Below are 27,354 nucleotides of genomic sequence, written 5' to 3'. Positions count from 1 at the left end.
TTGGATTGGATATTGGTTATAGTGGCTTTACAACCATTAGCCCTCACCAGTGGATAATAAGTCCCATCCAATGCAAGTTTGGAGAAACTTTCCATCTTGAAAATATGAACCATGTACTACATGAGTTAATCATGTATGAAATTAATTTACACAAAGAGTAAACTACAAAAGCATAAAAAATAGTATTGCCAATTTTGGTATCAAGGTGACACTTGATTTTGGATTACCATTCACAGGCGATGAAGTCGCTGCTACAATTTTGGGAACAAATGATGCAAAATTATTGTCAAAATGTAGTCTCTGTGATATAATAGAAGGTAATCACCAAAACGATACACTATTTTCTGCTATTTATGCGAGTTTGCATCCTTTTAGGGAATTATGGCACAATTCTCTATTATCTTTATGCAATGGATATTTGCCTCCTGTTGCGTTTGCACTCACCAAATGAGTTCATTGGATCTAGAAGTATATCCATTAGAACTCTTGTTAGTCTCAACATTACTCAAATACTATGAACCTTAGGGATAAGCTCCATACCAATGTGGTACTAATGATGATGCTTCAAAAGAAATTCATCAAGCTTTTCAACGTAGGTCAGTGTATGATGAGTTGAGAACAATAGTCGTAATTTTGCGAGACTTCAACTTAGAGCAAATATTATGAACAACAAGATTTGTAGTCTATAGCAGTTTTAAAATCCTGGAGACATACATGCATGGTTCAACTTATAATTGAAATCATATGAGTTCTTTTGTTGTTCATAGCACTCTTTTGAGAGCAAGCCACAAAGCACGTCAGTTCAATTCCAATAGATATTAATGCTTGAACTTCTTATGGAAATAGAACCGTAATAAAAGAGAACACCATACTTCATCTGACTAGGAGCGGAGGATCCCTTCTAGGGTTCACTCATTGCTACCAATAGTCGTTGAGATGCAAAGTTAGTTGGAGGTCATTTTCTTCCAAGGCATAATCATAGGTTTCATTAATTTACATGATGGTAAATTAAGAATCACTAAGGTAATGTTGTAATCATGATGCAAAAATAATCTGAAATCCATATCTTGTGGTTTGGAATAATTGGAGGTAATCACACAATAGTGTAAACCTCAACAATTGTGTCATTGTCAATGTTGATATACACTTTTAGATAATCTTCATGTAATTAAACATTAGAGTAGATCTCTCGCTAGTAGGCAAAATAAATTCTGGAAGAATAAGTTGCAGCCAATGCCTAAGGCTCTACTACCCTGTGTATAACCATTTGACAATAAATAATGGTAATGAAAGACCATTTTACAATTTCCAAACATTTACTTTGTAGGTAATCATCAAATCATGATGTAGACCTCTCAGTAATTAGTGAATATATCGCTGCTAGTAGACATGGTCTCTGGGCTAATATATTCAAAATGAACATATTACAATCGATGTCTAAGACTCCATCACCTTGTGTTCCAATCCCAAATAAATTATTCAAGATATGTATTGATTATTTTGCATAAAATCCATCACTAATTAAGTGATACTTAATTAAGAGTTAATTAAGAGAATTTTTAAGTTGCCAAATGAACAAGGCAACAAACAATGTATGTTTAGTACTATGCATGGAAGACATATATAAAACAGACATAATATCTGGGTCTGATGAAATATAGGAGTAAATTACTCTACCATATTAAAACTGTTAAATTCAGGGATTAAAACATATTTATGCAGACTCAGATAAACTCTATTAAATTTTCAGCACAGAAAATACATTGAAGGCATGGGTTTAATGTAGATTCGTGGCTGAAAAAGAAAAAAATTGAAATGGTCGTTGGGGCGAGCCCATGCTGGCTACAGACCAGAACCGCATCCGGCCGAAGCCTATTGGGCCTTTGAGCCGGCCCATATGCGTCCGCGAGGATGAAGGAGGAGCGGTTAGGGTTTCCATCCCCTCCCTCTGGTCCGACCGTCGCCGCCGCCTTTGGACCCGGCCGCCTCCGCCGGCCAGCGGTGCGAACCATCGGGGCTCGAGCACCGCCGTACCGGGTGCATGTGGACACCGCCACCCGCCGCCGCTGCCGAAGCATCGAAGGGCGCGAGTGGTCGTGCACAGCCGCCGGTGGGGCGCGGGCTCGGACGGTCGAGCTTGCCACCCGCCGCTGCTGCCGGTGAGCTGCTCCGGGCGAAGACGCCACCAAAGCCGGCATGCGCCGCCGCCGCAGCCGCAAGGGCGCTGACGAGCGGGCACCGCCGCCTCCCGCAGGGATGCAGGCGAGCGTGCAGGCATGCTCCGCTGCTTCCCGGTGCGGGCGGGCATGTCCGGCAGCCGTTGCTGTACGGCGATGAGGCCGCTCGCGCGGGGCCGCAGCCGGTGCAGGACCGGTGCTGCTGGGACCACCGCCGCTGGATCGGCCGCCGCCGTCTCGGGTGCAAGGACGCCGCCGCCGGCTGCTGGGGTGCAGGTGGGAGCACGCCACCGCTGACGCAGGGGCGCTGGCGGGCTTGCCGCGGGCGGGGTTGCCGCAGGATCGTGAGTAGACGTGCGACGGTCGCCGCCGGACATTGCAAGGTAAGAACGGTGCCGTCACTTATCTGTGAAATCCTGATGTTGATTTCTCCTTCTGAAGTCGATGGATGCTTCGCCGGCGTTGGGCAAGACATGTTCAAGGGCGTCGCTGAAGACGCCACTGGTGATGCACTGCAGCAAGAAGTGCTTGTTCATCATCGCTCGAATCTCTGCTTGTTCGTCTTGGATTCGACATTGATCGACTTTGTGCTTCTGTTCTTCTCCAGCGACCAGGACGCCAGGAACTGCATCGTCGCCATGAATGTCTTGTGGCCGAACTCATTAGTGTTCGAGCATGCCTGCGTGATAACGTGTTAAGAGTATGGGACTGTTTGTGTATACATATACATGATGAAATGGTCATGTGAATGGGTGCGAGACCCCTTCGGTAAGTAACCGCTAATGATAGGTACTGGTGTTGATCACCAAATGGTTCACAACAGGAGCCTCCTCACCAATCCGGAAGCGCTCGAGACCAACCACCCGAAGTACCAAACGGACCCCTCACCAGTCGCGCGCCAGCAAGCGGACAGCTCCGCCGCAAACCGGGACGCACGCCACGCCCGCGCGCCCCCACCCCAACCTAACCCCACCGCACGACCCCGCCGCGCGTCACTTTTCCACGCGCCGACGCCCCCCGATTCCGATCCCCCATCCCCTCCCGGCCTACCCCGTCCTCCTGGCGACCTGGCCTGGCTCGCTGGCTGGCTTCCTCTCTTCCTCTACGGCCCGTCCGCACCACCCCCCCCCCCCCCCCCCCCCCCCCCCTCCCACTCCTGACCCCACCAAGTCCCACCTACTTCTCCAAGTCCATCGCGTCGCCTCTCCCTCTCGACCGAACACCCCCCTCCTCACCGTCCGGCCGCCCCCACCACCTACAAATAAATCCCCCGGCATTTCCCCGGCCTACCAGCCTCTCCCTCCCTCCCACCTCCCGCGAGCACCCCCGAATTCCAGGTGCTCGTGGCGGGGCGGTAGGTGGCGACGATGGAGTTCAAGCTGGCCGCCAAGGCCGCGGCGGCGTCGCCCGCGCCCGCGCACGCGCACCGGGGAGAAGGAGCGCAGGGCAGGAGCCGCGTCGGCTTCGGGCTCGGCTCGGCGGCGACCGGGACCAAGGCGCTGCGCGCGACCGCCAACAACTCCGCGACCCCCGTGGCCAAGTACGTACTCCGATTGGGTTCTCCTCCTCGTGGGACTCGTTTGGTGTGACGAGCGGTTGCTGCGCTTGGTAGTAGGTTCCGTGGGAGGGGAGGTGTGTAGGCTTGTGCTTGCGCGTGTAGGGATGGCTGCGGTGTGGTGATTTCCCGTGCTGATCCTGGAATCGGGTTTGGATTTGTGTGTATCAATTGGGGGAGTTTGTGGTCTAGCGGTTCCGTTTCTGAGATTAGTCCTGATGAATCCGACAGTATATGCTTTAGATACTGATTGCGTGATTTCGGGCGTCCAGTTCGTGGCTGTTTTGTGTTGCGCTTGGTTCCGTGGGAGGGGAGGTATGTAGGTTTGTACTTGCGCGTGTAAGGATGGCTGCACTGTGGTAATTTCCTGCTCTGATCCTGGAAGCGGGGTTTGGATTTGTGGTGTATCAATTGGTAGCGTTTGTGGTCTAGTGTTTCCGTTTCTGGCATTAATCCTGATGATGAATCCGACCGTACATAATTTAGATACTGATTGCATGATTTCGGGCATCCAGTTTCTGCCTATTTTGTGCTGCGCTTGGTTCCGTGGGAGGGTATGTAGGTTTGTGCTTGCGCGCGTACGGCTGGCTGCAGTGTGGTAATTTCCTGTGCTGATCCTGGAGTCGGATTTGGGTTTGCGTTGGTTATGAATCGGGAGAGTTGGTGTTCTAGCCATTCCGTTTCCGAGACTAGTCCTTCTGAATCCAACCATCTGTGCTTTAGAGAATGATTGCGTGAATTCAGGCATCCAATTTGTGGCTGTTTTGTGGTGATTGAATTGGCAATTTGTGGCTGTTTTGCGGTGATTGTATTGGCAATTGTGGCTGTTTTCCTGTGATTGGGTTGATCTCCTAGAAGTTGGGGAACTCCTTGTTGAATTATTTCTCTAAGAACAGAGAGTTTACTATTGTGTAAAAATGGACGTGGTGTTGATATCCTGTGACGTTGACTTGAAGTCATGACTTACTATTTGGTGGTAGAGTTGACTTGGAAGTCATGACTTTAGCCAAAAGCATGCTGTAGCCTGTAGGCATTACATGTTCACATTGTTGCAACTATACTGTGGAAATTTCCAGCTATGTTGTTCATCACTTCCACCAATGATAGGTCTGGAGACTTGGTGGTAAAAAATTAATAGTGTGCTTTGATAACTTGTATGTTCTAATTTCTTTGTGACGAAGCTTCGTTGAATTTTGGTGAAACTATTCCAGAAATGTAAGTGGAATCTTGAGGGAATTGACATGGAGCACTATGGATGTTAACCTTGTTGCTTTTTGCAGAAAGACTTGACTCTCTTATGTTATCCTTTGACTGCTTTTTCTTGTTGCTAAAGCTGGTTTGGGTTATACTGAAGGAACTGATCATTCTTTTTTCTTAATTGTTCACTTTTGCTAGGGAAGGGAGGGTTGATCGAAGTGAAATATTGACACTGGATAGCATCAGACAAACTTTGATTAGACTAGAAGACAGCATCATATTCGGCCTCTTGGAGAGAGCCCAGTACCGTTACAATGCTGATACATATGATAGCAATTCTTTCCACATGGAGGGTTTTGAAGGATCTTTGGTTGAATACATAGTTAGAGAAACTGAAAAGCTACATGCGCAGGTGAATCCATTTGGGTTTCTTTTTTTAACAAAAATAATTGATCATGACTTGCAAAAGAATAAAATATGCTGATGTTTTTAAATATAGGTTGGGAGATACAAGAGCCCAGATGAGCACGCATTCTTTCCAGATGATCTGCCTGAGCCGCGGTTGCCACCTATGCAATACCCAAAGGTAATGCATGTTCTTGGATTTCAAATGCTTCTCTTGATGATTTTTGTAGTTTCTTCATCGGTATAAGAAATATAGCCCACTATTTGCAGACTAATATATCATTTTCTTCATATAGGTAGATAAATTGACTTTGTTTTTTGTTACAGTTATTTAGCACCTGACTTAAAAGGCCTGTATGGCTCATATATTGAGCAATTCTCAATTAGTGAACAACATACAGGCAGTGTGCTGCTATCGTTATTGTAATAAATGCCACAGACCTTAGATACAAGACATTGAAAATGTTCCCTGTTTGCTAAGATACTCTACTTTCTCCATTATATCATGGAATGAGCTGTATAACTCTCTGTCATATCATATTGAGTTGAAATAAGCGAAGGGTCATTTTTTTTCTTATTAGCTCAAAAAAAGGTGGCCTCTCATTTGCAACATGTGCTCTTTTTACTTTGAGTAAATGCAAAAGCTCCCAAGGAACCTTAGGTGAAGCAGAGGTGAAAGTAGCATTGTATGTATTACTCACTGATGATGACTTAGCATTTTGCTTCAATTTAATCATTTGATGGTTTGACCTGCATGAATCTTGTGGTCGTGTACAAGCACAAGCACTGTTGCCCATCACAATCAATCTGTGACATGAAACGTCTGTTTATGCTGCATTGCATTTGGAATGTCATCTATTGCAAGGCTCATAATGCTAATGAGATATCCTGATCTTATGTCCATGTTAGTAAACTTCATATGGATTCATACTTCACCCTCATCCTTTGCATAGGTTCTGCATCCCGTTGCTGATTCTATTAACATCAACAAAAAGATTTGGAAGCTGTATTTCGATGAACTTCTTCCAAGGTTGGCGAAAGAAGGAAGCGATGGCAATTATGGATCCAGTGCTCTCTGTGACACGTCTCTCTTGCAGGTACAGCTGATATTCATTTCAAATCCTCTTAATCCACCTTACAGCTGATATTTATGTCAAATCCTCTTACTCCACTTAAGTACCGTGGGTGCACATCTGCTTGTGTTGTAGTCAACTAGTTTATTGTGAAAGTTCCTTTTACTCTGCTGCAGTTTTCATTCGATTAAAAGAATATATTTTAGGAAACAAAGTCAAACCACATCTTCCAATACCAATCCATGCAAGGTTTACTATGCTGATGTTCGCTGGTGACTTGTGCAATTCTGCATTTGTATAGTTTGGCGCTTATTCACTGTTCCTTGTTTTACCATTCAGGCACTCTCTAAAAGAATCCACTATGGGAAGTTTGTGGCAGAGGCCAAGTTTCAAGAGTCCCCTGAAGCTTACAGGCCTGCCATAAAAGCCCAGGTCTGTGCTGCTGCTTCGTGCAAATATGTCTACAACTACTATGTCTATTTTTTGTTTTGCCTGCAGAGTTTCGGATCAAATTCGATAATGTGATCCCGTTGCAAACAACTCATTTGCCTATTTCTTGTGGTGCTCTGCGCAATTCAGGACCCTGTTCAACTCATGCAACTCCTCACATACGAGACTGTGGAGCGTGCTATCGAGCACAGGGTGGAAGCGAAGGCCAAGATCTTCGGGCAAGAGGTGAACATCGGCGCTGAGGCCAACGGCGCCCCACCGGTGTGCAAGATCAACCCCAGCATAGTCGCCGGGCTGTACAGGAGAATCATGCCGCTAACCAAGGAGGTTCAGGTCGCGTACTTGCTTGGGAGGCTGGATTGAGTGTTGCTGCTTATACCGCTCTAGACTCCGAGATTCGAATTCCCTGGCATTAAAAATAACTTGAAGCCAGAACGTCTGTAGGTATCCGCTTTTGGGGAGGTTGGAGAATATACACCGTGTGTGGAGTTGTGGCAGGAACATGCAGAATCATCATGTGGAGTTTGTCGCGTACTCGCATGTGCATGTAGTGAGTACTGTTAACGCTTGAATGCTGTATGCAAATACTGGGTCACTTTCGTTGGTGGGGGGTGCCTTTGTGAGCCGGAGGCCGAATGGTTACTTCGAAAAAAGAATGGTTCTCGGAATTAAGGTGCTGGTTACGCTGTTTTACGGTCTTATCTGTTTACAGTGGTTTCTTTGTGTTGTTTTAGCTGCTCTGTTATCTGAGTCACGGGGGGTTAACCAACCACCGTCATTCTGCTGGCTTCTCGTCTTTCGCGAGCTTGCGCGACGACGACGACAACAGCTTATCCCCTTTCACGAATCGCGCGCATCTCCGCCACCAGCGACCAGCTGCTCCCATCGGATATGTAGCACCGGATTTTTGCCGGCGAAGAGAACCCCGCTCTCATCTTCCTCCCTCTCCCTCTCCTTCCCCTTTCCGTAACCCAATCTTGTATTCAGATCTAGGAGGAGCCAAGGAGGCAAGCTCGTCCTTCGCATCCCAATGGGCATACATTACAAATTTACAGTCATCATTCACGGACAGCTTAGTTAACTTCACTCGAGCTTCGTCGCCATCAAGAATTCCTCCAACGCCTTCCTCGACGGCCCACCTCCCTCCAGCTTGGCACGGCAGCCCTGACGGGCGGCAGTACGAACCTGTCCTACCGGCGAGCGTGCCGATCCAGAGCACACCGACGAGGCCCTGCTCGCGGGCGCACCAGACATTCCTTGAGCCATCAGCTGCGCGCGTTCGGCCCCGAGCACCTGGCGCCCGGCGCTGCTCGACTTCCTCGGCGACATTAGCGGGGCGATAGAGAGGCGGTCGCTCCAAACGCCGGCCGGGAGGTCGACAGCACCGATCGAGCAACGACGATACTGGAAGCGCCTGCCGCCGCCGGCGGTGAGGCTGCCGGCGCCCTCCAGCAGGGGGGCATCACGGCGGAGAACAACCATGTCCGATCGCTCTTATGTCGAATCTAGGCCGTACGGATCCAATCTGACGGTTGTCAAGGGCACAAGAGGTGGACGGTAAATGAAATACCGTCCACTCCCGACCCCGGGCAGGGCCGCAGGGGGTTTCCACGCGCGCCTCCTCTGCTCCGTGCCTCGCGCTCGCCGGAGCGCCGGCGCCGCCGCTACTCGTGGGGCTGCTTCCCGGGCGCCTGCTCACCCTTCTCCGCGACGCGAGCGTCGACAGCACTCCTATGCGCGTCTCCATAGACGAACCTCTCGCTCGCTGGCTTCCGGCGGCTTCGCGACGCCGTCGACTCGAGTAGTCGAGTGCCTGCAGCTACTCGGCGTCTGACAGCTTCAGCCTTCAAGAGCTCTCACCACAGCATGGTGTGCGGCGCCTCAGTGGCTGTAACACAACACCCACCGATCCTCCATGATTAGTTCAGCCTTCCTCGCGCGCGCGTCCGTCCCGCTTCCCCGGGCCACATAGGTGATAGGTCCACACAAGTCTGTCCTGCACGATCCGCCGCGTCTAAGGTCGTGTTTGGTTCAGCTTATCTGTGAATCGATTTTCCAAGAAGCTTGATTGTACAAGAATTTGCTTCCTCAAGAATCGCTAGCAAGAGAAGCAAAGCGTTTGGCATTGTCGATTTTTTTCACAGAGGCTTGTCCCTGACGTTTCAGCAGGGGAGCTTCAGCAGAGGAGTTGGGGGCGCGCCGACAACACCGGAGCTGGGAGCCGCACGAGGGAGTGCCGGCCGGAGCAGGGAGCGGCGACCGGATTTGGGGGGCCGGAGCGGGAGCGCCGGCCGGAGCTACAGGCCAGCGAGGGAGCTAGGGGCCGGAGCGGGGAGCGCCGGCCGGAGCTGCGGGCCGAGCTGGGGGCCGCAGCGGGGAGCACCGGCCGAAGCTGCGGGCCGCGCGAGGGAGGTGGGGGCTGAAGCAGGGAGCGTCGGCCGGAGCTGGGGGCTGAAGCGAGGAGCTCCGGCCGAAGCTGCGGGCCGCGTGAGGGAGCTTGGGGCTGGAGCAGGCGGAGGCGCCAGAGGTTAGTGGGCGCGGAGAGGCCGTCGGCGGGGCCTCCAGCGGCGGCGCGCGAACCGGCTAGGAGGGGCCGGCGGCGGACGAGCGGGATGGCGTGGGGAAGATGGGCGGTCGCGCTCGGGAATCGAGCGGATTTTCCCGCAAGCGCCTCCTCCGCCCGATTCTCCCGATTGTGGGTCTCGCGTTATAACTGCCGCTCGGGGGAAAATCAGATTGTTGGAGAATCGAATGAGAATCGAAACGTTTGGAAGGTTAGTTGGATTAAAATGACTAGAATCCTATCTAGAATCCTATACAAACACGGCCTAAAAGTCGGGTGAACCACGGGGGTTTGATCGCGCATGCCATGTCATACGCGGACCCCAGGTCCACAGGTCACGCGAAATGCATTAACCCATGGCGAAAACCCAGTTCAGAAACCAATTCCGTCTTCTTTCTTTTTACACGAAAACCAGTTGAGAAGCAAAGAGGAACGCACATCTCGTTTCCTCCACTCCATAAATAAATGCCCGTTTCAATTCACGAATTCCACATTTCCATTCCAGCCCGCCGCCGCGGCCGCCACCCCCCTGTTCCGCTCTGCATCTCGGCCTCCAGAAATAATGGCGACGCCGCCGCGCCTCCTTGTCGTGGTGTTGCTCCTCCTCGCGACGGCTCCGGCCCTCTCCGTCGCGGCGAAGCTCGTCGTCGGCGACCGCAAGCGCTGGGCACCCAATGTCAACTACACCGACTGGGCGGACCGGCACGAGTTCTACGTCGGCGACTGGCTCGGTATTAACCAATCTCCCTTTTCTCTCTCCCGGTTCAAACTTTTGACGCCACCAAGACGCCGTCCGTGTGATGAATAATCTAGATTCGCGTTATCAAACAAAAAATTGAACCAAAAGAACTCGCGCGTGCAATGCTGCAGACTTCGAGTACGAGAAGGACAGGTACGACGTGGTGCAGGTGAACGAGACGGCGTACGCGAGGTGCGACGGCAGCAGCCCGATCCTGAGCTACAGCCGTGGGCACAACTTCCCGTTCCAGCTCAACCGTACCGGCCGGTTCTACTTCATCTGCAGCCGCGGCTACTGCTGGAACGGCATGAAGGTGTCCGTGCTCGTCCAGCCCGCGCCGCTGCCGCCGGCCATGGCGCCGTCGTCCCACGCGTCGCGCGCCCGCGCCGCGGCCGGGGTCTGGCGGTGGGTGGGGCTCGCTGCCTTGCTGCTGCTAGGGTCGTTGCCGTTTCGGGTGTGAACGGAAAGGCGCAAGCATTGGGGGTCCGGGCTGGCCTTCCTGACAGAGTAGTAGTCTACAGCTGTTTGCTGCCGTGGTACCCAGTTTTAGCAGGCTAGCGTAGTCGTGTGTCGAAGGAAATATCAAATAATCCTGAAAACGAGCGATTGGTTTAAGGCGATTTTCACGAACTTCTGCATGATCTGAGCTGCCAGTTTGACAGAACATCAGCTGCTAACCAACCATACACTGAACTTCTGAAGTTTGTTCTAAAAAAGTCCGAAGTTTGAAAATCAAGCCAACACAAGTAACGGTCTAGGAAGAAGAAAAATGGCTCTGAGGCAACTACGCTTAACTGTGAAAGAAGACCACATACAAAACTGTGGTTGAATGCATGGTAATTACAAGTCAAAAATCCTATGGTGACTCAACCATTACACTGTCACTGTCACTCACCGGTGTAAGATTCGAAATAGACGGTGCAATTTAGATTTAAACCAAAGGGAGGCTTCCCACGCAAACATATTTGTACAAATTATAAAGCTATAGTATGAGCTTTTTTCTTTACATCAGGTCCAGTTGGCAGCTGCCTGCTGGTCTCAAGCCATGCCAAAAATTGGACGTAGCAGTCCTATGGAAATACTAAAACCTGGCACATGTCGCAAAGTGCATGTGTCAAGAACACCTGATATGAATTCTGGAAGGAAAACTAGTACTCTGCTTAAATTTGAAAACCATGGCAGCCATGAAATTCATTGGGCATACGAAAATTGGACTAACTTTTTTTCGTTAGTAGTGAACTGGAATCAAAGGATAAAAAGGAAATTCAAAGATGCAACGCTCACAGTGCCCAGGAAGGTAAGCTATCATAGGAAGTGGCAGCATACCCAACTTGTTTTCATCTAAGGCTACAGATCAAAAGTGGCAGTGTGTCAGGACAGAGGAGAACTCTAGAGTATTCCTTTTCGTTTACCTTTTTCTTCTTAAGAACAGGAGAGCCTGGAGTTAGCATAACAAGATGATAGGTTCGGGATGTTAGGTGAAGGTGGATAAGAGTGCCGCAGATCTGTTGGATAGAGAACCCTCAAGAGATCATGTTGGAATCCTTGACAATTTCATATAGTGAGATGGCAATCTCAATAGTCAGTAGAATTATGACACCCCACTCCAGCAGATCAGACCGTCTATTTTGGAGGACTTCTTGGAGAAAATGGATGTTGTGCTGTTACAACAATAAATTATAAACACAAACGAAAACTCAAAAAGAAACAGATTGCACCATAGAAGAATGAGTACACAAGGCACTTACCTCCACAAATTTCAGTTTGAAGTCGAGGCTTCCAAAACGCTGATTCAGTTCATATTCCTCCCGAAGATACTCCAGAATTTGTGCATAATTTGCATTTTTCCAGGCAATTTCTGACCTGGGGAAAACTCATGTCGTTAAATGACAGAAGGTACATGTCCCCACAAGCAAAATTGCATTTACAAAAGCAACCAGTGAGTCAAAGCAGAAACATGTGGTCAATGCAACAGAGCCAACAAAAATATGATATAATCTGCGCATGGCAAGCACAATGCTTTTAAAACAGTGAGTACTGCGACATAGTAATATCCAATTTCTAAGTACGATGATCAAAATCATCAATCTTTACTCAATGCAGTGGAAGAAACTCCAAACTAACAGCATAAACCCCACGTGATAACTTTTCTCCAAATGTGAATAGCATGTGCGCATAACACTGGTCTATAGGCAAGCAATATCTAGCATCTAGAATTAAACACCTTCCATCCTACAGAAAAATCCCTCAATGATACCGACACATTCTTCCATACATAAAATATTTAACTTCATACATGTTGTACAGGAGATGGAGCCAACCTAAAATGAATATAGTGCTTTAGTGTTCAAGACATACCTGTCAAAAAGACCAAGTCTGATGATAACATCTGCAAGATTGGAATTAGCCTTGCCTACAAGTTGAAAGAGCTTCTTTCTCTGCATGGTGAAGTTGCCAGTCTTCTCCATGACACGATTAATTTCAGTGAATTCCTCAACCATATCATCAACCTATCAACATTAGTGTTTTAGAAGTTCACAACTTTTAGACAGTTTTAATGATACAATCACCATGCAAAAGATCATTAGCTTTGCTCAATTTCAGTACCTGCCGGATATAATGATCAAGGGCAATACTTTGACCAAGAACACTTGAAATTATGCGAATCCCATCAGTGTCTAAACTTTTAAGAACTATATAATCAAGACCTCCTTTCATCCATGTTGTTAGCGACGGTTTCTCAACCACTGCATAATCTGTTTATTGCAAAATAGATGCCATCAATGAGAAATTAAGCAGGACAGTTCCTGGGACTGTACAACAAAGCACCATTACAGTCTCAGTGAAAGGGAAGCAGTGGAAACTTATTTCAGGTTTAAAAACACATATAAAGCACAGCCTAGGCACGGAATGATTCTCTTTAAGTTAAGTTCTATAGAATGCATGGAATAGTATCTTTGAATATTATAGAAGGCAAAATGGATTGTTTTCTGTTCATACTGATGTTATCAAGGAACACAGGAAAAGGAGACAACTAAAAAGCAGCAAACAGAACTCAGTTTAGCAGATAATACATATGAACTGGGAGTGAATTGCATGGACGTACCATCTTTTCTCATCTCCGGAAGCCATCCTGAAGCATGTTTCCTAATTATATCAAGATAGTATTCAGCTTCATGATCAGCAATGTTGAAAAGCACAGCAGAACCATATTGGAAAACAACCACATAGCGATAGCAAAATCTGCTGTCCTTCACTCCAATGTCCTGCACAAGTATCAACCAAAATCACAAGGATATCAATTTCTGCAGCATAGGTCAATGTCACAACAGCATGTCCAAAAGGGGCCCGCATGTGCCTGAGATCAGTTAATTCTAGATTTCAATAGGCCCCCAAACAAAGGTGATGCTAAACTGTAATCACTAACCATAATCTCAGGCGGGAATTCGGAGTACCGAAGCGCAATGTAGTTGAGCAAACGGGTCGATGGAGGTACAATATCACTACCATGCTCTGCTTGCATGCTCTTCAGATCAATGCTGCCACAAAGTGGAGAGAAAAATCAAAGGAAAACCCATCATTTTAGTTCGCTGGCCTATTGGGCGTGCGCAACTTCGAAATAGCACGGTAGCACTCAACGTTTCCCCCCACAGATAAATCATCAAACACCAATCAAGCAAGCGTTGGCGTGACGCGGCGTGCTTACCTGGTGGAGAGGAAGTAGGCCTTGACGGGGATGTACCGCTCCGGGCCCTCGTCCTCCTCCTCCGGCGGAAGCGCGGGCGCCGGAGCCGACTCCGTCGCCGCGCGAATCCAGGCCCAGTACGCTGAGCCGCCGAAACCCGAGTCTCGGGCCTCGTGGGGCGCGACGGCCGCGACCGCCGAGGCCGACGAGAAGAGCCTCGAGAAGGGCGAGGCGTGGGCGGCAGTGGCGTGGGGCCCGCGCGCCAGAGAGTGACCCGGTGGTGGTGCTTGTGGCGGCGGCGGCGCGAGGAGGCGGCGGAGACGGCAGAAAGCGCGCAGCCGCCCCATCAGGCAAGGCGAGTTGCAGCCGCTCCGCAACTTGCAAACTTCGCCGAACCGCTCGCTCTGGACTTGGAGAGGAAGGGCTCGTATGTTGGCCCGGACGGAGGTTGGGCCAGGTTCAGCTAGTTGGTGCAACCAGCTGTGTTCGCCATCCTAGTTAGCCTCCCAGGCCAGATTCACGCGATGCAAAAGAGGCCCGTCAGGCTGCACCGCGTGAAACGCTAAAATCGGTCATTCCACGCGATGCAGGCTCGATGGCCTCGTTGCGGTGATCCTTAGTATATTCTCGTCACACACCAAAACACGCTCACCTTCCTCTGTTCTTCGCCGCCGACTCCTTTGTTGGTTCCCCTTCACCTGCGTCGACTGGCAGGTCATGGCGGGGAGCAGCTACAAGAGGGAGGAGAGCGCAAAGGTGACGCGACGACCGCCGAAGTGGTGGAGCAAGGCAGCATCTGCATCTCCCTGGTGTTGGCAGCAGCGCCATGCTCGCAGGCTGTCTCCGTCTTCGTCCCACGCTCGATGCCTCTTCTCTGTTCCTATCGCCGAGCCACCCGTCATGCCCACCATTGAGCACATGCGAGCACCTTCGTCGTGCGGGGCCGGGTCGACGAGCGGTAGCACCACGACGAAGGGGAGGCTAGGCGGGCCCCGCAAGAGCCGACCGCCGCTGCCGTCACGATCGGAGGAGAGGAAGGCACAAGGAGAAGGTGCCCACAGCTCCATCCCAACGGCCAGCGCTCGCAATCTCGTCCCCCCAAGCCGCACTCCACTTCCACTATGACAATCTCCGGCGGGGGACGTGGCTAAGCGGCGGCGGCGAGGGCGAGCGGCCGAGCTCGCTGGCCGAGCGACAGCGGTGCCGAGGCGAAGCTGAGGTGGCGCTGCGGCGCGTGCGGGAGGAGGTCGTGGCGCGCGGTGGCACGTGTTGGGAGGAGGCCGCGACGCGTGGCAGCCGGAGGCGCGGCAGCACGTGCTGGGAGGAGGAAGATTGTGGTAACTCTACCACTTTCTCAATACAAGGTAAGCCCATTTTACTGTGCAGCTCAAAAAAATTCCCAACCCAACTAGCACTATAGGGTGTATATTTGCTAATTAACATCTCTGCATTTCATGGATATGACCTGTCTTGCTCGAGCCTTGACTCGTGGGTCTGGCTGAGGCGTTGCAGGCTGCCAAACGCGCCCGATGCAAATGGGGCGGGACCAAGCGCGCAGGGAAGGCCCGCACCGAAAGAACCGGGTGGCGCCGTTTGGTTTCGCTTCATGAGTTGGGCCATGGCCCGTATAGGATAGGCTGGACCAGGCCCGAATGGGCAACGATGGTTTATAGGGCTGGGCTACTATTTCCCTTTTGTTCCTTTTTCTTTTATAAAAAAAAGAAAACCAACCACAGTGTGTTCTGAGTTCCTCCCAACCTAATGACCGGAATGGTATCCATAAAATTAAATGAGCTACCAACTAGGATAAGAAAGAGAAGGAAACTAAATCTTGCATGAGACCTAGTTTTTACACACCATCTAAGACATAATAAGAGGTGAGTAGTATAAAATTCAAATATGAAATAGTGGTGTTTGCATTGAAAGAGTAGTTTACTATTTCGTTGGACTGCCCTGATCCTGCATTATTCTTTGCACGGATCCCAGCGCTTACTGGATGAATGCATTTTCCACGAACGGAGATTGGATGAGCGCAGTTTTGCACCACCTGCAGTGAAGGTGAAGTGCTTTCCGAACACCAGCTCAGTTCAGTTTATTGCACATCGGCTTTTTCTTGACTGAATTGAGCTGGAAAGTGCGGAACCTAGTACACCTGAATAAAGAGTCAGCCATTACCCTCAATTCATGGAAGTGTCGAACTGTCGACCAGGGCCTGTCCAGCTGATCTCACGCATCGGTGAAGGCTGAACAACACATTAATAGCCTGAAAAAGTCACCAAAACGGCCGGCTGTAGCTGCAAGTTGAAATCAGATCTTCAATAATTCTGGTACAAAGCACCTCGCCACCTTAATTAGTGATGGAACATGCCGTAACTACATTACCAGTAAATTTTGGATCAAATCTATTCTATCTTTAGAACTATCTTTAAAATGTAGGCGTTCACTATCTATCCACCGTGAAATCGCGAGAACTGAATCGAAGGGGATTAACGCAATTGCTACAATACAACTCGGAGTTAAGTGAGCAGTTAGTACAAAGGCAAAATGGCTGTGAGAAGTTATTTTCTCGAACTACTCGGCTTTTTCATCACAGGAAGAGCTGGACCACATTAACTAGCACTACTCCACTGTCGGAGCCTGCAAAGAACACTGGTGGTTGCCTTTGCAGAACACACAGTGAAATTAAGCAGAACAGGAACAGAAACTCACATGCCCAGTAAGCGTGTAGTAGGAGTCTGAGAGATCGAGCGCGTGGATATGAACACGAAACTTGACCTTTCCGGCAAGCTTACAACAAGAGCCAACGCATGCATGAACAAGAACTTGAAAGGACAAATCAAGCAAGATGTATATAGTACTCTAAGGTACATTATTATCACTACAAAAGAAACCAACCGACCTACGGTAGATTTTTAACCTACATGTCTTCATTATCAATGGAGTGCATGCTACTAAGATTGGATCTATATATGGTAAACGAAGATCCGAGCTCGATCGAGTATGCTTCACGGCGCATGCATCATCCTCCATTGTCAACCCTTTCCAGCAATCTAGGCTTGAACGAAACCAATGACACAAAGAAAGCTAGCAATGCAAGAATCCTAGGAAAAAAGAAAAGAAAGGGAAATAAGGAAACTAGCTAGCAAGAAAAACTGACGGCCGCGCGCGCGCATCAATCACGGAGCCGCGCGTCGCACGATCAGTTCAGTTGTGCAGCCTGTTGGGCCCGCTCGGCACGAGCCGCTTGGACACGCCGTAGCGCGGGTCGATCTCCTCGCCGTCGCGGCTGGGGGGCGACATCGGCAGGTAGCGGTGGTGGGCGCCGCCGCGGCGCCTGGCGTGCAGCTGCTTGCACCACGGGAGGACCCGCCCGCGCCGCTGCTCGTCGCAGAGGCGGGCGAGGAAGGCCTCATCGGGCTCCACCGCCGCCGGCGCCGGCGCCGCCCAGGCCTTCTTCTCCTCGGCGGTCTCCTTCGGCGACACGGTGACGACGGCCGACGAGGCCACGAGGATGGAGGCCAGGAAAAGCAGGCAGAGGCAACGCGAGGGCTTCATAATTGGCGCTCGGCCTCTCTTTCTATCTCCTTGCAGTTGGGGGCTTGGGGGTGGTAGGCTTTATAGCAACGGCGAGGCGCGCATGAAACGGAGAAGAGCCAAACGGCCGCCGGGAAAGCGAAGCTTCAGTTGACCGGCTTCGCCGCACCACCGTCCACCGATAATGATTTTTTTTTATTTTTAACTTTTTAAAGATATTTTAAAAATACCCCATCCTAATCCCAACTTTATTTGCACGGCGTGACTCTTTTAGTCGCGCCATGCGCCGTGGCTAGTTAAAAATAAAAAAAATTCACCGATAGTGTACACATGTTTTCTCTCTTTTTTGCGATTTTCATAGCTGTTTCAACCCCATCAAAACGACCTTCCAAATTATACAATACTATGAGTTTGTTAGAGTATATGAAGCGATTTGATAGGGTTCAGCAGGAGGATAGAGATTGATGGATATAAGAGCATCTCCAAAAATTTTTGATATATAATTTCAACAGTTAGTTTTAGGAACAAAGGTTAAAAAAATAATACACCAAAAGTTGTCTAATTCTATTCCCAACTTTTTCGTTGTCCAATACCAACTCCATCTTGAACTTAAATTTGGCCTCCACTCCATGCTCCCAAAACCTATGAACAAAGGGTACGAATTACTAGAAAAATCAAGCTTTATGATGATGGGATAAGAATTTAGTCTTTTCTGGACCAAAATTTTGAAATTGTTGTTTGAAGAGGTATTTTTCCCTCCTAATAGTTTTTCGGCAAGGTCTAAAAATTATTTTTTAAAATTTTATTTAGAAATTTTTAGAGCTATTTTTTATACATCTCGGAGATGCTCTAATTCCCTGAATTCTGAATTAGTTCTATCCTTATCTCTACGATTCCTTGTGATCCCGTTACTCAAAAAAAAAAACGATTCCTTGTGATCCGAACCACCATTTCCTAATCGGGTGCGCGAGGTAAACTTTTCACATGCGAACTCATTGGGCCCAAAATTCAATCCATCCATCATCACAAGCTCATATAATGTACGGCTTCCATTCGGCCCATGGGCTTAAATAGTTTATTTGTACTGCCAAATGTCCTGTGAAATTCGTTGACCTTTTACTGGACCTAACTTTTCACATGCGAACTCATAAGGCCCAAATTGAAGCCATCCATCAAGCTCATATACGTACGGCTTTCCATTCGGCCCATGGGCTTAAGTAGTTCTTTTTGCGGGTGTGAGACGTCATGGGCTTAAATAGTTCATTTGTACTGTCAAGTGTCCTGTGAAATTCGTTGACCTTTTACAGTTTATTACTGGACCTAGACGTACATACAGGACGTACAACGTTTTGTCCTGATTTTTTACGGAATCTGTACGGTACTAATGTTACTATCCCAGGACAATTGGTCATTTTATTTTTCGAAGTGCTTCACAGGTCACAAGTTTTGGTTGAAACTGAAATTTTAGCTCCTTGAGCAATCCTTCATTGGCACCTATACAACTTCCCTATTAATTGACTGAACTACAATAAACATTGCTCGCTCACCCGGCACTTTTCCATCAAGTTGTATCTCTCTTTTGTTGCAAAAGAAGAAGAATTGTTCCTCTTTTTCTTGAAGTTGTATTTGGCTGTATGTTGTTCCTTTTCCCTCTCTAATAAATTATCGGTAAAACTCTTGCAGTACTCTTAAAAAAAATGTTCATCTTATCACCTTTAGTACCTGCCTTACCTCCAGGTACATTTGTCTTTCGAGTCTCTTCAGTCAACTATAACTTACGCCTTACATGATGTAGTTTGATTTGTACTCTTGCATTGCGTCTATTCAAACTCGTTGTTTTCTTCTCCAAATAGCGCCCAATAAGCCACAAGTGCATTTTCTTAATTACGTTGACTGCGTGTTTGAGAACTTGAATGGATGACAGAGCCGATGGTTGCTGGTTTTGTTATCGCTCCGCCTCTCCCAAAAATCGCCAGCGGTGACGCTGCGAGGGGGTTGAACAGGCAAAAAAAAAAAAAAAAAAACTGTGGCAATCTTCGAGGATTCAACAAATGTGGCAATTTAAATTCAAGATACTGGGAACGACTCCGGTTCCGAACTTTCATCTTGGATGTTGTCAGGATATTGCTTAGGTTGGCAGTTGGCTTCGTGCTACGACAAAAGTTCGGATTTTTTTTAAGGAAACAGGAGTAGTAAAACCCTACTGGTACAATTACTACTATTAGTGATTGGAGGCTCCTTTTGAACTTTCCAAGTGATGCTACCTAGGATCGTAGGTGGACATTCTAGAAAAAAAAGAGAGAAATCCTAGAAATTCTCAAAAAAAAACACCTAGCCATCAATCGGTAGTTTCAAATCATCATAGCCATTGGATCTATTATGTTTTCTTAAAAAATATCACCTATGCCATTATGAAAATAGCGTGACGTAACACTCTAAATCTATACCTAAATTACCCACCTCTACCATTATATAAATAAAAAATAACCCCTTAATCTTCATTTAAATTACCCACTTATGCCATTATAAAAATAATTTCAAATAACCCCCTAAATTTGTAACTAAATTGCCCACCACTAATACTTAAACAATAAATTAAAATTTGCATCTATTTACCCACATATGTCATTATTAAAAATAGCATCATGTAACTCTGAATTTGAATAAAAACCACCTTCATTAAAAATATAACGCAATGTATATCAATATATGATTCTAAATTGCTTATTTTTTTTGCACTAACAGTATATAATATAATAATAAGGTAGTCACCATTTATAAATAAATAGAGGAAGTGATGAGGATATAGATTTTTATGTTAAAATTGTAGCTCAAACTTTGGGTTCGTTAAACAAATTCAAACACATAACTACGATGCAAAGTGAAAAGTTAAAGATTATAAATGTGATGAAAATACTATAAGTAATTACAAACTAAAATCTATCATAATCGAATGAAAATAATAAGTATATATTTATATAAGTATTGTATTAGAATACTTAATAAATGAGAGGTAAACAAGCCTCTAGGTAACAGTTTTGTAACAATGTGGTCTTATTTTTTTAATTGGAGACTCCGCATTATTAATTATCATGAGATATGCTAGAAAAAAAATATAAACTCTAGAAATTATTACAAAAATCAGAAACTTCGAACATCGATCATGTAAACTCTAATAATCATAGTTAACAATCTATTATATTTCCTACAATGTTACCCAACGCTATCATTGTGAACATACTCTAAAGTAAATCGCTAAACCTATATTTAAATTACCCAGCTCTACCATTACAAAAAATAATCTAAAAATAACCACATAATCTTCATCTAATTTACCCATGCATATCATTACAAAACATAACTTCAATTACTATTCCATATTTGTATCTAAGTTACCCACGTATGGTATGTCGTTACTAAAAATAACCTAAAGTAAACATCTAAACCTTAATCTAATTATATATGTGTTCATCATGCATAAAATGTCCAAAAGTAACTAATATATGAATTTATATTATGTACTTGTGTCATTGTTAATATAGAAATACTAACTTAAGGTATATATACATGGTGGGTGTCACCATGTAAACCATTTTTAATATATGTGATGAAGCGACGAAAAATGTTAATTTTAATGCTAAACACAATATATGATGGTGCGATATAAAATGAAAAAAATGTGAATGTGAATGAAAAAAGTGTAGAGTAATTACTATTTAAAAATCAATCACAACTAAATAAATATAAGTACACATATCTATATGAGTATTGAGTTACAATATTAAAAAAATAAGAGAGTAGTAAGAGCTTAATTGCTAAATAATTTTCAAATACAATAATTTTTAAAAATATTAGCCCGTGCGGGAGCATGGGTTGAGGGACTAGTCTGTTTGAAATGGTTGTCCTAACGCAGGTGGTGCTTGGAATAAGCCAGAGTCTCAGTGTTTGCTTGTTCAGGGTGCTGTTATGGTGTGCCTTCAATGTTGAATCTTCATGATCTGTGCGACTGTGGTGCAAGGGGCTAAGAGCCCTTATCATCCTAACACACGGGGAGTTTGGAAGGAACTAGAATACGTATGAAGAAAAAAAAATACTAATATAGAATAAAGAAATAGAAAAGAAAATGAGAAAATAAACAGAAAAAAAGATATTTAGCACTGATCGCGGCCGCATGGGATGGGGCAGCCAATTTAGTACCGGTTGGTATAAACGCCTGGTACTAAAGGTCCCTCTTTAGTACCGGTTATTTGATCCGGTAGTAAAGACACCCTTAGTACCGAAGTAGTAATACTGGTTGTACAACTGGTACTAAGGGACTAGGAACTGTTACTGAAGGCGCTTTTCCCATGTAAGTTTTAAACGTGCCATTTTATTCCCATCTGTATAATGTATATATTCCATCAATCACTCGATTGGCGGTGCTTCTCCGTGGATTGATGCCAAAGCGTCGTCAAGCGACTTTTATCTCTCTTTTGCCAGATGCTGGTACACATAAACAGAAAAGAAATCCGTGACCATGATTTTCAGTTAGGTACTGTGCCTGTCAGCTGTTTGTTGCCTACCAGCCACTGTTGGGTGTTGAGCGTCATCATGATCGAACAAGAATATGCATGCGACGACATGGAGTAGTGCTCGAGTGGGTCAACAGCAAAAGAGTACTTCACACAGCTTCGCAAATCACAACACATATATGGCGACCCCCATAGATGGAATGAGAATCGCATGCGTATGCTTGTTTTGGAAGGTTTCTGCATTTCACTGGAATAGAAGACGCGCGATTAAAACCCTGAGCTAATTCGTACTCCATTTTATTCACAGTCCAGTACGTGCTGTCACGTCGATCCCGTGCTAAGGCCACTGTTGCAACGTTGTACACACATCATCACATATATCGACATCGAGAAAGCGTGCAGGTTCGTACCAAGGTCGTTGCTCGCGATGTTTTACCGAACCTGCTGTACCAGCTCTAGCCTTCTCCCCGAGGTCGTTGAGCTGTCCAGTTTGCTCACACATCCACATGAATGGACCCTTTCTTCGTCTCCGTTTATGGATCAACGTTACGGCCGGGAGAAAGCAACGTTACGGGCACGCGAATCTCGACGCTGCGGTGGCGCACTACCGAGCCGAGCGTAATCACTTGCGTCGGCTCCTGCCTGTGAGAAAAAAGAAATTCAAGATAAAAAAAACTCGTACGAGAGCGGAACAGAAGCATCTAGACGCGCGGGAACATTGACCAACGGGCTGGCTAACGCCCACCGCACCTACCCCTCTCCCACTCCACTCGACAGCCACAGGCACACCCGCACCCGCTGCGCCCTCCCAGCCGGTCGCTCGTCTATTAAAACGGGGGCCCGGCCCCATGGTCCACTCTGCGCAGCGAGTTCCACGAGGAGAGAGAATCCCAGGAAGAACCCAGGGGAGGGTAGAGAGGAAGGTCGGGTTCGGGAGGCCATGGCTCCGATGAAGCTGTACGGCGCGACGATGTCGTGGAACGTGACGAGGTGCGCGGTGGCGCTGGAGGAGGCCGGCGCCGAGTACGAGATCGTGCCCATCAACTTCGCCACCGCCGAGCACAAGAGCCCCGAGCACCTCGCCCGCAACGTGCGTATTATTCCCCGATCGTTCTCTCTCATGTTGTGTTTTCTTTTTCTTTTTCCGCCTGGAAATACAGCGGCGGTGCTCCGTTCGCGTTCTGGTGGTGCTGCGGTCGCTATCATCGACGGGTTAACTGGGCAGAATTTTCTCTCGCGCATAGCCTCTCGTCGTGGTTTCAACGGGGTTTAGGATTGGCTAGGGTTTGGGGTGGGGGAGTTGGTGATTTAAGATTTAGGAGATTTAAATATCCGAGGATCATGCTTTGTACTCCACCTCCAACTGTGCGGTGTAGATATGTGCGCAAATGTTACTTTTTACATTCTTGACTATAGTCAAGATTTGGGCTGGACGAGGTGGATTGAAATTCCGTTATGCTCGATTTGGGCCAATAAGAAGGTTGATATCGACTGCCGGCTGCTCTGGTCTAGTTCGCCCCTCTTTGTCCTGGTCCAATTGTTATTGGCTTGGTTTGATTCATGCACTGGATTGCTCCTCACTTGATTTGACCAAGTGCTAGCAAGGGAGAGAAAAGGGCACTGGGAATTTCGGATCTGGGGAGTTAAAAGCTTAGAAACTGAAGGTCATTGTACTGGTAACTGGTTTAGTACGCTGAAATGACTAAAGTCTTGTACATCTGCAAATTTATTAGATGCTCAATTGTGTGTTCTCTTTAAACCGTTTCAAGAAGGAAACTAATACATGAGAACAACTCCTTTATATATTTCTCTACAATTATCGTTGACATAAAACAAAAGTCTGTTGAATATATGTATGTCATCAGCTTGTTAATGATAAAACAACGTAGCATGTATCACCTATCTGAAATATAATATGATTACACAATCATAAGTTCATTGGAAATTTAAACTAGCGAGTATGTAATGTACTAAAACATGAGTTTTTAGACTCAAGGTCCTGAATCTTAACACGATTATCTGTTTCTCTGCAGCCATTTGGTCAGGTTCCAGCTTTGCAAGATGGTGACTTGTGCATCTGGGGTATGATCCTATCTCGTGGAGATCCTTTTGAGTTGTTTCTTGTACATTGTTGTTGTCACTATTTGTTTATTTGGTACTATTACCCGTTTCATAACATATGACGAGGTTAGCACTTCAAAGTTTTCCTTTTAAAAAAGAAAAGGTATCTCAGCCTTTTCTAAGCACATGGGTTGTTCAGAGACCTTGACTAAAAGAAGCCAACAACTTTCAAACATTCCTAAATATGAAAAATACTGTCTGATTGCAAAATGTCGTTGTGCCATAGGAACTACTTGTAACACACTTCAATATTTTTTTGGACCAGTCCAATGATGATAATTTTTATATTTAGGATTATGTTGCATATAAAAACTAAAGTTGAAAGGGACCCCAATGCTTGACTTTTAATCAACTTGTCCTGGCTCGTCATGCGGTGTCACTTAGTGATGAGTGGGTATTGTTCCAAAGAAGTGATAATTTGCAAACTTGAATCCAGTAAGATTATTCAAGCACACACATCAAACTTACACTGTCTACTTGCATTCTGATCACTCATCAGGATAATTTCGATGTAAAATCTAATCAAGTGAAGAGGTGTTATGTTTTTTTTCTTTCTATTTATCATCACTTTCTGAGAGGTTTTAGACAGTTGAATGCTCCTGTAGAATCCTTTTGTATCTACCAATGATTTTATATCTTCTTTAACTTGTTCTTATGTTTCCTATCAGAATCGCGTGCAATTTGCAAGTATGCAGCCCGTAAAAACAAACCTGAGCTGTTGAAGGAAGGCAATCTCGTGGAGTCAGCAATGGTGGATGTTTGGATGGAGGTGGAGGCTAATCAGTACACCTCTGTGCTGGACGCCATCCTCTTCCAGTGCCTCATCAGTCCTATGCTTGGGGGAACCACTGACCAGAAGGTTGTGGAGGACAACCTTGAGAAGCTGAAGAAGGTGCTGGAGGTGTACGAGGCGCGCCTGACCAAGTACAAGTACCTGGCTGGAGACTTCCTCAGCCTTGCTGACCTTAACCATGTCTCTGCCACCCTGTGCTTGTTTGCGACGCCCCACGCGTCGGTGCTTGATGGTTACCCTCATGTGAAGGCCTGGTGGTCTAGCCTGATGGAGAGGCCATCTGTTCAGAAGGTTGCGGCTCTGATGAAGCCATAAGCTTGAAGTGGTTCTCCTAGTGCAGGTGGTGCGTGGAAAATAATCTGAGTTCTGCCTCGCTGTTTGCTTGTTTCGGGTTTTGTGCTGCTATGATGTGCCATCTATGTTGAATTTTCATGCTCTGTGCTAGGATTCTTGTGATCTGGTCTTGAATTGTACTGAAATGAGCATTCCTGTGCTCTTGTCTTGGGAACGCAATGATAATAAACTGTGTTTGGTGACTGCACATAGACGAGTTCTCCTTTGTGTCTTCAGCGGTCACTGGTCAGGTTTGCTGTTATCATGACAAATCCATTGTGCACTGTATGGTTCAGTCGATATGCCCTTCTAAAAAATGGAAATGCTATCATGTCTAGCAACATGGATCAGCTTGCTGCTTTGCGGGAAAACTGGAGCTTGATGAAGCCATCTTACTATTACTCGCTATTACTCATCGTCTTACCATACTAATTGGAGCTTCTTTTAAACTTTCAGGTGATACTACCTAGGATCCTTGGTGGACATTCTAGAAAAAGAGAGAAATCCTAGAAATTCTAAAAAAAAAAGAAAAACATCTGCATCACCTAGGATCCTAGGCGGACATTCTAGAAAAAGAGAGAAATCCTAGAAATTTTCAAAAAAAGAAAAACATCTAGCCATCAATCGGCAGGCTCAAATCATCATAGCCATTGAATCTATTATATTTTCTTCTATGCCATTATATAAAATAAAAAAATAACCACCTAACCTTCATCTAAATTACCCACTTATACCATTATAATAATTTCAAATAACCCCCTAAATTTGCAATTAAATTTCCCACCACTAATATTTAAACAATAAATTAAAATTAACCTTTTAAATTTGCGTCTATATTACCCACATATGTCATTATTAAAAATAATACGGGGTAACTCTAAATTTGAATCAAAATCACCATCATTAAAAATATAACGCAATGTACATTAATATATGGTTCTAAATTGCATATTTTTTTGCACTAATAGTATATAATATAATAATAAGGTAGTCAACATTTATAAATAAATAAAGGAAGTGACGAGGATGTAGATTTTTATGTTAAAATTGTAGCTTAAACTTTGGGTTCGTTAAACAAATTCAAACACACAACTATGATGCAAAGTGAAAAGTTAAAGATTATAAATGTGGATGAAAAATTATAAGTAATTACTAACTAAAATATATCATAATCGAATGAAAATAATAAGTATATATTTATATAAGTATTGTGTTGGAATACTTAATAAATGAGAGGTAACTCAAGCCTCTAGGTAACAGTTTTGTAGCGATGTGATCTCATTTTTTAATTGGAGACTCCGCATTATTAATTCTCATGAGATATGCTAGAAAAAAAATATAAACTCTAGAAATTCTTACAAAAAGCAGAAACTTCGAACATCGATCATATAAACTCTAATAATCGTAGTTAATAATCTATTATATTTTCTATAATGTTACCCAACACTATCATTCTAAACCTATATCTAAATTACCTAGCTCTACCATAATAAAAAATAATCTAAAAATAACCACATAATCTTCGTCTAATTTACCCATGCATATCATTACAAAACACAACATCAAATACTATTCCAGATTTGTATCTAAGTTATGTCATTACTAAAAATAACCTAAAATAAAAACCTAAATCTTAATCTAATTATATATGTGTTCATCATACATAAATGTCCAAAACTAAACTAATATATGAATTTGAATTACGTATTTGTGTCGTTGTTAATATAGAAATACTAAGTTAAGCTATCTACACATGGTGGGTGTCACCATGTAAACTATTTTTAATGTATGTAACGAAGCGATGAAAAATGTTAATTTTAATGCTAAACACAATATATGATAGTGCAATACAAAATGAAAAAAATGTGAATGTGGATTGAAAAAAGTGTAGAGTAATTACTAATTAAAAATCAATCACAACTATTAATATAAGTACACATATCTATATGAGTATTGAGTTACAATATTAAATAAATAAGAGAGTAGTAAGAGCCTAATTTCTAAATAATTTTTAAATATAATAGTTTTTAAAAATATTAGCTCGTGCGGGAGCACAGGTTGATGGATCTGTTTGAGATGGTTGTCCTAACACAGGTGGTGCTTGGAATAAGCTAGAGTTCTGTCTTGGTGTTTGTTTGTTCAAGGTGCTGTTATGGTGTGCCTTCAATGTTGAATCTTCATGGTTTGTGCGACAGGAGCACAAGATTGTCGTGCAAGG

General features: G+C 45.5%; 5 protein-coding genes and 1 long non-coding RNA gene across 6 annotated transcripts; 4 read left to right on the top strand and 2 right to left on the bottom strand.

Annotated features, from left to right (window-relative positions):
* Positions 1-2,421: 2,421 nt before the first annotated feature.
* On the top strand, positions 2,422-2,949 carry LOC140222996 (uncharacterized). The gene is made up of 2 exons (XR_011898394.1): positions 2,422-2,560; positions 2,785-2,949. It is a non-coding gene; the product is annotated as an uncharacterized lncRNA (long non-coding RNA).
* A 474-nt stretch (positions 2,950-3,423) lies between these two features.
* LOC117857181 (chorismate mutase 1, chloroplastic) lies at positions 3,424-7,556 on the top strand. Its single transcript, XM_034739694.2, has 6 exons — positions 3,424-3,717; positions 5,128-5,341; positions 5,429-5,515; positions 6,288-6,431; positions 6,747-6,839; positions 6,987-7,556. The coding sequence occupies exons 1-6, from the start codon at positions 3,545-3,547 to the stop codon at positions 7,218-7,220; spliced, it is 945 nt and encodes a 314-aa protein (XP_034595585.1). The 5' UTR covers positions 3,424-3,544; the 3' UTR covers positions 7,221-7,556.
* Positions 7,557-9,502: 1,946 nt separating this feature from the next.
* LOC117857183 (early nodulin-like protein 13) lies at positions 9,503-10,922 on the top strand. Its single transcript, XM_034739695.2, has 2 exons — positions 9,503-10,151; positions 10,291-10,922. Exons 1-2 carry the CDS (start codon positions 9,722-9,724, stop codon positions 10,617-10,619), a joined length of 759 nt encoding a protein of 252 aa, XP_034595586.1. The 5' UTR covers positions 9,503-9,721; the 3' UTR covers positions 10,620-10,922.
* Positions 10,923-11,059: 137 nt separating this feature from the next.
* LOC117857180 (protein RETARDED ROOT GROWTH, mitochondrial) lies at positions 11,060-14,258 on the bottom strand. The gene is made up of 7 exons (XM_034739693.2): positions 13,866-14,258; positions 13,587-13,698; positions 13,266-13,425; positions 12,767-12,915; positions 12,518-12,669; positions 11,908-12,022; positions 11,060-11,820 (listed from the first exon to the last, which is right to left on the bottom strand). Exons 1-7 carry the CDS (start codon positions 14,189-14,191, stop codon positions 11,683-11,685), a joined length of 1,152 nt encoding a protein of 383 aa, XP_034595584.1. The 5' UTR covers positions 14,192-14,258; the 3' UTR covers positions 11,060-11,682.
* Positions 14,259-16,667: 2,409 nt separating this feature from the next.
* LOC117858870 (CLAVATA3/ESR (CLE)-related protein 10) lies at positions 16,668-17,546 on the bottom strand. The gene has a single exon (XM_034742015.2). The coding sequence runs from the start codon at positions 17,397-17,399 to the stop codon at positions 17,049-17,051; it is 351 nt and encodes a 116-aa protein (XP_034597906.1). The 5' UTR covers positions 17,400-17,546; the 3' UTR covers positions 16,668-17,048.
* A 5,182-nt stretch (positions 17,547-22,728) lies between these two features.
* LOC117858050 (glutathione S-transferase 1) lies at positions 22,729-25,344 on the top strand. The gene is made up of 3 exons (XM_034741034.2): positions 22,729-22,979; positions 23,923-23,971; positions 24,679-25,344. Exons 1-3 carry the CDS (start codon positions 22,830-22,832, stop codon positions 25,116-25,118), a joined length of 639 nt encoding a protein of 212 aa, XP_034596925.1. The 5' UTR covers positions 22,729-22,829; the 3' UTR covers positions 25,119-25,344.
* The last annotated feature ends 2,010 nt before the right edge of the window (positions 25,345-27,354 follow it).

This window comes from Setaria viridis, chromosome 5, assembly GCF_005286985.2.
Source record: "Setaria viridis chromosome 5, Setaria_viridis_v4.0, whole genome shotgun sequence".
Lineage (NCBI taxonomy): Eukaryota > Viridiplantae > Streptophyta > Magnoliopsida > Poales > Poaceae > Setaria > Setaria viridis.
The sequence above is the reverse complement of the archived record's forward strand: the minus strand, read 5'-3'. Positions and strand labels throughout refer to the sequence as shown.